The sequence below is a fragment of the Dipodomys ordii genome, unplaced genomic scaffold, assembly GCF_000151885.1.
Source record: "Dipodomys ordii isolate 6190 unplaced genomic scaffold, Dord_2.0 Scaffold46, whole genome shotgun sequence".
In the NCBI taxonomy this organism is placed as follows: Eukaryota; Metazoa; Chordata; class Mammalia; order Rodentia; family Heteromyidae; genus Dipodomys; species Dipodomys ordii.
The window spans coordinates 5949476-5959432 of record NW_012267262.1 but is presented as its reverse complement, the minus strand read 5'-3'; the positions used below and the strand labels follow the sequence as shown (position 1 = coordinate 5959432).

The 9957-nt window shown below is 36.5% G+C and overlaps 1 protein-coding gene across 1 annotated transcript in view; it reads left to right on the top strand.

Annotated features, from left to right (window-relative positions):
• Nucleotides 1-9957, top strand: part of LOC105988055 (sodium-coupled monocarboxylate transporter 2-like) — a 57378-nt gene that overhangs the window by 41025 nt on the left and 6396 nt on the right. Inside the window, exons 10-12 of the mRNA XM_013019546.1 lie at nucleotides 3215-3282; nucleotides 4724-4810; nucleotides 8914-9080. Of these exons, the coding sequence (XP_012875000.1) occupies nucleotides 3215-3282; nucleotides 4724-4810; nucleotides 8914-9080 (322 nt within the window). The remainder of the gene's footprint in view (nucleotides 1-3214; nucleotides 3283-4723; nucleotides 4811-8913; nucleotides 9081-9957) is intronic.

Sequence of the window (9957 nt, the reverse complement as noted above, 5' to 3'; positions counted from 1 at the left end):
ATGCTTGATGAGAAATGTAGTCATTATCTTGGCCATGTAATTGTAACCCCTCTGTACAATATTTTCACAATAAAAAAGAACTGGAAAAAAAAACCCACCAGAAAACCGTAAGTGGCGCTGTAGCTCAAGTGGTAGAACGCTAGCCTTGAGCTGAAGAGCTGAGGGACAGCCCAGAGTTCAAGCCCCACGACCAACAACAACAACAACAAAAGTCTGTTCACATTCAGTACAGACCCAATTTTGAATCTACATATACAAACCTATGGATGGGAAGATTCAATTGTACATACATTGAAAAGTGCAGGATGCTACAATTTGGAGTTATAAAGGTTGTTAATTATTTTTATAAACATGTTTTAATTTTTTTTTTGCTTAATAGATAGCAGTTGAACTGCTTGCTTGGTCAACTCTCATATGCTTTTTAAAAGTTCCTTCCTAGTGTTTTGTTATCATGCCTGGATCTATCTTCATATAAACCTATTGGGGTTATATCTTAGTTGGATTTCTTTTTTTTGAACTCTGCTTCTTTGATTTGTAAAAAATCTATGTATTCTTTAAAAAAATTATCATAAAGGTGAAATTCTATGTACTCTTGCAGCATATTGAGACTGGGTCTGTCAGTAACTTGTTTTCAGAATTGCATTCTTTACTTACGTTTTCCGTCTATATATATTCCCTGGTTTCACTTTATTTTTTCATGGATTCCATAGTTCTTTCTTCTTTCTACTTATGTTTAAACAATGATAGATTGATTTCAACTACATATTTGCTAAGTGGGTACTTAAATTGCCTGTATCTCATTCTCAGCATTAGAGCTTATAAAAATTGGATAGTTATTACTTTCATTCAGATACTCTTGGGCATATTGGTTTGAGGCAGGGGTTTTTCTGATGTTTATGTATTATTTTCTATTCACCTGAGCTGATGAGCCTCTGAGAAAATTTTAGTATTTGCTTTAATAGAGACAAACACATTTCACTTACTATGTGCTAGGCATTAGTCCTCTATACTGATTTTCAGTAAATTTGGGTTCAAGCTGATTCATGTGTAGTCTATTCTTACACTATGTGTCCTTTGGGGACAAACAGTTTTCATTTCATTGCACTAGTACTGGTAAAGGGTTCAGTCATAATTCAACAAAATGGTTATAATCTAATAGCATTAAATTAGTAGTTACATTGAAAACTGAGCTGGACAGAGAATGTTCAAACAAACAAGTCATTTTTCTCTTGTTCTGTCTCTTTAGACATCTAACTCTGTCTCACCATTTTTATAGTTTATAAGTAATTGTGAGAATTTGATTCACTTCTAAGATATATTTTAAACAGAGATATATAAAAACAATGATTTCCTTTTTTAAAAAAATGTTTTTAAAGAGGGCATCTCTCTTTGATAATTATGCAAAAAGTCAATAGAATACAGTCTGATTTTTACCATTCACCAAAAATTTGTATACCATGATTAAGTTGTTTTCATTACAGATAGGCAAAATTGGCTCAGCATACATGAAGCATAAACACAATCACATTATCATGACAAATGCAGAAAATGCATCAACTGACAAAATTCAAATCCTTTAGAATAGGCTCAGAAGAAGCAATAAATATAAGGAACATACCTCTTTTTTTTTACTGTTTTATTGTAAAGATACTGTACAGAGGGGTTACAGTTACATGAATAAGGAAATGAGTACATTTCCTACTGAGCATTGTTACCCCCTCCTTTGTTTTACCCCTACTATCCCTTCCATTCACAATAGCCTAGAAGAAATACCTAACACTAAGCCTAACCACAAAGTTGAAAGATACCTACAGTGACCTATAAAGGCTTGAAAAAGAAATTGAGGAAAACATCAGAAGACGAAAAGACATTTCACCCTGCATTATCAATACACAAATCATGACATTTACAGGGAACTAGACAGACCTGTAATCCCTCATCTTAAGTTAGTAAGCCAGGCTCAGAAGGACAAAGGTCAAATATTTTAGACCTAATATATAGACTTATAAGTAAGTAATCAGAATTGTATGTGATCAATCAGACTGAAGTATGATGTATGCATGTGTGAGATACATTTGAGAATCCCCATTGAGCAATGGGGATATCCTTTAATAAAAAGAAGTTAGGAAATTGAAACATGCTTTGTCCAGTGTGTAGGTACTAGTGGTGGGATCAGATGAACAAGGAGGAGGAGGGATGATGCATATTGTCATATATTTTATATACTTGTGTGAAAATGGAACAGAAAACTTCATTGGACTAGTTTGAGAAAGGGAGAGGGAGGAGAGAAAATGGTGGAGGTGATGATGATAATCAAGATGAACTTTATACATAAATGTGGTTGCTGAAATCAATCTCTCAGGTAAGCTCATGGTAATGAAGTAGAAGGAGGACTAGGAAGAGGAAGGGGAAAAGGAACTTGAAGAGTAGGAGGATGAAGGAAGAAGAAGGAGGAGGAGGAGGAGGAGGAGGAGGAGGGGGAGGAGGAGGAGGGGGAGGACGATGACGACCAGGAGGAGGAGGAGGAGGAGGAGGAGGAAGAAGAAATCATCTTTATGAATAACAGAAAAGTACATCCAGTCTCATTCAATGAGCTAGGATCCAGGAGGAGGCACAATATTCAGAATCCCTTTGTGGCAGCACATCTTTATGGTGGTATACAAATGATAGTATCATACTCTGGTTTCTCTTCAGATTGTATAAATCTTTCACCTTTTACAAATTAATTATATGTAATATGAATAGTGTGAATAATTCACTAAAAAGGAAAGAAAGAGAATCTTCTCAGATTTTTTCAGTCTCTTAAGTAGAGTATGGGTTCTTTTGCCATATTAAAAGTTAAACAACTGAATTTCAAAAAGCTTAGTAGCTACTTTTTCAGCTCATTGCTGGTCACTGATTTACCAAGAATTAGTTTCCATGAATTCAGCCTGGATTTGCCTGGGCATTTTCTGTTTTGCATGTTGCTTCTGCATGGCAGATTTCCTCTGAAATCCCAGAAAGGACACCCACAAGGCTCTGTTCTAGTTCACTCTGACTTATGTGGGCTCAGAAGATAGCTTATGTAAGTGCCATTCCTGGGCTCAGGTTGCTAGAAGAGGACTTTCCTCTTTGAAATTACCTTCAGTTACAGCTCTGGTGGGTGTGCACAAGAACAATATGAAACCAAGAACCTCCTGAGGAAATTGTTTATCATGAATGTTCTTTCTTTCAGGTCTCCTGTTTGGCATAATGTGCACCTCTATGGCGGTGCTTGCATCTCTCATGGGTAGTGTTATACAGGTAAGAAAAGAGAAAAGGTACTTGTGTTTCCACAGAAACCTTTCCTTCTCTTTCTAATGCCTTCCTCATTCCACCAGGCCTGAAATACTTGCATTCGTGCACAGTGTGTCCAAATGAAACATGCACAAAAATTTTATGAAAACTGATTTTTCAGAAGGGGAAACTATTAAAACTAGTGATGAGGCAGTGAAAAGGTACATTAGGGTCAAAGAAATGCTTTTAGTAATAATCATAGTAATAAAAAACAACAGCAATATTAATACAATGCTGTTCCTGGTAATTAATGAATTGATATTTTTCAGATGAAGAAACTATGAAGTTCTTGTCCTGAGATTGCATATTAGAAATATATATACATATATATCTTCATACATATGTAAATATATATGAAAATATATCTATATATCTATATAGTTTCTGAATTGATTTTCTCTTTCTGTCATAGAGATAGAAGCTATGTACCTCCTGAGATATAGTGAAATGACTTTGTAAGATATTGTCATATTTTCCACAAAAAGAAATGATTGTTTTCACTACATTATCGGCTCTCCTATGTGGTAGTTAATCTATTAGTTTTTCAACTCAGGAGCCACAGTAAATAGGATTTAATTCTGTCAATCAACAGAGGGAATAGTGATGTATTGCAGCTTATCATTCTGGACAAGGAATTTACATACAACAATGAGATGTACAAGACATTATGCAGAAAAAACGTACTTTACAATTTTGGCTGGGGGTGGGGAGGGGGGGAGATGGGAAGGGATGGGAAGGGGAAACAAAGGAGGAGGCAACAATGCTTCATAAGAAATGTACTCATTACCTTGTCCATGTAATTGTAACCCCTCTGTACAGTATTTTCACAATAAAAAAAGATAAAAAAAAGGAAAGTGAAAATGGACTAGAAATCCCCTTTGCTATGTATATTTTGGTAGAGAAAAAAGAAAACTCTGAAATTCAGTGGTTGTGAGTTACTGAGCAGACTCACTAAATCTTTGTGATGTTGGCCAGGCTGCAATTAGGATTTTCAGTATTCTGACTGTTATTGATGTACTCTTTGAAAACTTTTTTCCCCTTTTTATATAAAATAGCAAGAGCATTATGATGGTCTGTTCTCTTGATTTTCTTTTAAAGCCTAATTTTAGAAGAGCAAATGTGGGTTGTAAATTGGGACTTTGAATTCATATCTTATCTCTGCCTCTTTCTCAATAGAAATAGCCCTAAATTTACTAAGGTTTCCTTAGCCCTGATTTTCTTTTTCTTTTTTTTGAGATAATATTTATAATTGAACCCAGAACTGACTTATGGAAAGCACGTATTTATCAAGTAGTCCAAACAGAATTGAAACCTCATTTCATGCCAGGTGTAAGACAGGGATGGTGACAGTGAGCTCCAGGTGCAGTGAGTGGCATCATAGGGCTAACCTGGCTGCGTTGTTCCACAGGCTGCCCTCAGCATCCATGGTATGTGCGGGGGACCGATGCTGGGTTTATTCTCTCTGGGAATCCTCTTCCCTTTTGTGAACTGGAAGGTAAGGATTCTACATTCCTCTTTATGATCCCTGGCTCAGACCGGGACCCTACATATTTTTCTCCTTTATGCTACTTGGAAATGCCACTTATTTTTATGGACAGTAATTCACAGTGAAGATTAAATGGCTTCAGGACTCTGGCATCTGACTACAGTGAAGTGTTGTTAGAAATTAAAAGCAAAGAGGGGAAGAAGTGGTTAGGAACTTTTTAAAAATTAAATTAGGGCTTGCTGTAGTGGCTCACACCTGTAATCCTAGCTACTCAGGAGGCTGAGATCTGAGGTTCATGGTTCAAAGCCAGTTCAAGCAGGAAAGTCCATGAGAACTCGAATCTCCTATTAGCCACTAGAATACTGGAAGTGGCACTGTGGCTCAAGTGGTAGAGTGCTTGCCTTGAACTGAAGAGCTCAGGGACAGTGCCCAGGTCCAGGGTTCAGGACCCATGACTGACAAAAAATAAGAAATAAAAAGAATAAAATTAGGAGCCCTCAATTAAAATATAATTTTGGAAATACAAATTATAATACATATGAATTATAAAAAATAAATTTATTAAATTAATTGATTTATGCAGGAGAGAAGTATTAATCCAGGGATATTCTGATAGCTGTTTCTTACTTCAGTTACTGAGCTGGGGAGCTATTAGGCTTTGAATAAGCATAGGTTAACATGTTTTAAGCATAAGTCAAAATGAGGATAGTGTAATAATATTTTTATAAATACTTGAAATATGATTTTCTTAATCTAGAAAAATTGGCATTTTTATTGTTTGTTATACACATAGTCTTTAGGGATTCTGAAAAACTTGACCCATATTAATTTGCATGAGTACTACTTGATATTCTGTAAATCCTGAGTCAATATCTTCTTAGATGACTTTTGTAAATATCTGGGCATTTACACCACTTTCTCTACAGCCTATTATTGGGAAATGTGTCATTTATTAGTGTATATGAATTGTACAAAGTGGTTCTATTGTTGTATTTTCATTCATGTACATAATGCATGTTGATCAACTTCACTCCATTTATTATCCTATAAAACTTATCAAGTTGCATTATTCCATTTTCAGCCTGAAGATAAAGTATTTTGATAATATTCCCTGCCATTACCCTCTTCCTGTCCCCATCTTCCTTTGTGGCCAAACAGTCTCCATTTTACCTTCTATCATTCATTTGTGAAGATCTAGATTCTTCATGCAATATTTATCCCTCTCAAGCTGGCTTATATTATTTAATTTCTAGCTCCATTCTGTCTTAATCATTCTCACATTCTGTAGTTTATAGGATATTTATGTCATGTGTGATAGTATAAAGGAAGACTAATACCTAGTTACAAAAATTCTGATTTCAAAAATCAGATTTTTTAAAAAACGGTTATTGTAAAGGTGATTTGCAGAGAGCTTACAGTTCCACAAGTCAGGTACTGGGCATATTTCTCTTTGAACAGTGTCACTTCTTCCCTCTTTTCTCCCAGTTTTTCCCCTTCCCCATTTTCAACATAGTGTCCATTGAGTATCACTGCTGCATTTGTTCACCCTTTTCCATCCATTTCTGTACCCCTCTATCCACCCCAAAACAGATTAACTTACCGTGCTCATTGCAGCATTGTTTGCCATAGCCAAATATGGAATCAACCCTCATGCCCCTCAGCAGATGAATCAATCAAGAAATTGTCCATATTCACAAAAATCAGATCTTAATAAATTGTATAATTTTTAGCTAGGTAAGAGGATAATGTTTTGGTCCTTCTGTTTATTCAAGAAAAATATCTTATTCTAGGTAGAGGAACAGTAATATGATCACTTTTTGACACTTTTTTCAATATTTTTATTGTAAAGATCCTGTACAGAGGGGTTACAGTTACATGAGTAAGGTAATGAGTACATTTCCTACTGAGCATTGTTACCCCCTCCTTATTCCTTCCCTTCCCACCTCCCCTGTTCCTCCCGATTTCCCCCGAAGTTGTTAAGTTCATTTTCAACATAGTGTTTTGTATGTCTCCTTGTTACAATGGGTCAACTTGTATCCTTGTTTCAGCATTTTGTTATTTCCCTTCCCCTCCCTAAATTAGAAAAATGTGTATACAAGATACAGGGCATCAGAATCAAGTACAGTGGACACTTCTTCCTTTTCATTGTTCATCACTGATCATTCTTATCTGTCTTGATTCCCCTACCCACAGAATGTACATCAAATATTAGAATCTGCCTCCTTACCACTCTCTAGGCAGTGACTTCAAATCAACCAAACTTGATCCTCCAGTTCAAAACCATTTTCCTTTCGGTGGAAAGCCAGTGATTCATCATTCTCTTCTTAGTCCACATTTCGCTACCTTTCTGTTTTTGATATGGCCTACTATGTCAAAATGTTTTTTGACATTAACAAGTGGTTGGAACACAATAATTGTATTTCATGACACATGAATACAGTATTCTGTTAAATTCAAATTCCTATATCCATAAATAAAGTTTCATAGGATTACAGATGCTCTCTCTCTCTCTCTCTTTCTCTCTCTCTCTCTCGTTGGTCATGGGGATTGAACTCTGGGCCTGGGCACTGTCCTTCAGCTCTTCAGCTCAAGGCAAGCACTCTACTTCTTGAGCCACAGAACCACTCCCAAGCTCTCTTTAATCTGAGTATTGTTTATAGTTGTTTCATGCAAGAATATGAAAGCTGAATAGCTATGACAGATACTGTTTGACTTATAAACCTTAATATTTTATATGTCTGTTTAGGGTATAAATTTTGAACACATCTGGTTTAGGCCAAGTCATAAATATTTATTTGCACACATCTTTAATACCCCCAAACAATATTGGAGAACATATGCAAGTGCTCTTGTCAAAGACTCTTTCCAATGGGTAATAAAGAAGCCAAAAAGGTGCATTCTTGCACATAGAAGGCTGAATACTTTACTGTAGACTAGAAGTATTAAATTTTAATTTTCCAGTGCTCTTGGTCTCTGCTAGATGATTGAAGCACATGTTGAGATAAAAAATGTTGGGGGGCTGGGAAGGTGGCTCAGTGGTAGAGCGCTTGCTTTGCATGCTTGAGGCCCTGGGTTCCATTCCTCAGCACCACATAAGCAAAAAGAAAAAAGCCAGAAGTGGCGTTGTGGCTCAAGAGGTAGAGCACTAGCCTTTAGCTGAAGAGCTGAGAGACAGCGCCCAAGCCCAGAGTTCAGGCCCCACGACCGGACCCCCCCCAAAAAAAAATGTTGGTCCTAAGGCTGGAACTCAGAGCTTGGGTGCTAAGCCCTGAGCCACTGTGCTCAAGGCTAGCACTCTACCACTTGAGCCACAGAGCCACTTCTGTTTTTTTCTGAGTTGCTTATGGGAGATAAGTTTCACAGACTTTCCTGCCCAGTCTGGGTTCAAACCATGATCTTTAGATCTTAACCTCCTAAGCTAGGATTACAGGCATAAGCCATCAGCCCTATACACCCTTGTTGACTTTTTATCTCACTGTGTAATTGTTCTCAATAAATAGAACCTTTGGATGGGAGAAATAATTGTTATATTTTTTAGTATTTAGATTGAAACAAAAGTCTACAAAACTTGCTAGTCATAAAGCCTACATTTATAATTTTGAGTTTACCAGAGTTTCTTAGGGAAAATAGGGTTAAGATTTTTGTGTGTTAACTGCTAGTGAAAATGACTACAATTGTCCTGTTTTTTAAAGGGTTTCCTCAACTTCTGAAAGTCTTCCTCCAAAAATAAAGCCCCAATATTTCTTTAACAAGAAAAAATTCCAAAGGGAAGAATATGTCTTGCTATAAATTGAAATAAAGTGATTACTGTGAAATTCTCTTGGGTCATCTTTTAAGGAACACATTCTTTATTAAAGCAGCTTTGTGGAACCAGAGTGTAGCTCCTTGGTAGAGTGTTTGTCTGACATGCATGAAACCATCCTATGACCCCAGCACTATAAACAAACAGACAGCTTTGTGAGGGTTGAATTTAAGGCAAGCTAGACTGCTTCCAATGTGTGTGGTCAGTGGTTGAGATGGATAGCCTCTTCCTCTGTGGACCACTTGTATCATTACTCTTACAACACACTGCTTTGTCTCACAGCTTATTAACTTCTTCTTTCTTCATAAAGGGTGCACTAGGAGGCTTCATTACTGGGATTGCCTTATCATTTTGGGTAGGCATCGGGTCCTTCATTTATCCTGCTCCAGATTCTAAGACGTGGCCTTTGCCTTTATCAACAGACCAATGTGTCCATTCAAATATGACAACAACAGTCAGTCGGGAGATCTCTAACAGGTATGTCGACTTCAAGGTCATGCTATGTCCAGAGAACAGGTCCTCAGGTCAAGGGAAAAGTACACTCCTCAGGGATCAGGCTGACATGGATAACTTTCTTAGGAGAATTACTCTGTAGTAGAGAAGCCTGAAGACTGCTATGCAGGGTTGTGGCTTTCTGCAGATGCTCTTCTGTATTTAGGCACATAACAGTAAACTTGGCACAAATATATCTTGAGATATGAATGCACACCATAAAGCAGTAGTAGAGTGTTGAAAATTAGATGAGCAAGTCCAAGCATCACATTATCCTAAAAGAATTGAAGGACCTGAGAGGAGGCCTAGGAGAGGAGTATGGCTGTCCACACTCAGCACACAAAAGCATTCCTTCCTGTTTTGGGTGATATGTGTATATATATATATATATATGTATATATATATATACATATATATATATGTAATCTAAGATAACAATACAGGAAATGTTATGGTATAGGAGAAAAAAAGGACTTTGAAACAATGAAATGCTTGGATTTTGGTTTTATCATGTTTCCTCTCTGTGTTATTGGACGAAACTGAGCCTGTGAACAGCTACTTATGGGTTTTTGAGAAGATTAATTTTGAGACAGTAGTGTGTCAATATATCTGTATCTACCTTTTATATAATACACAAATATATTATAATTTATGTATATATACTTGCATAGTGCTGTATCTGATTGATAAGTGTGTAATAATTCTAACTGAATTTTTAGAAATATCTCACAAACAGGAAATGTGAGAGTTTTGGCCCTTGTTTCCAGACACAGAGTTTGGTTTGGGGCAGTCCTTTTCTGATTCTTATCAATCAATATTTCCCTGCATTTTCTCATTTCTTCCATCAACCCTTCTAAAAATT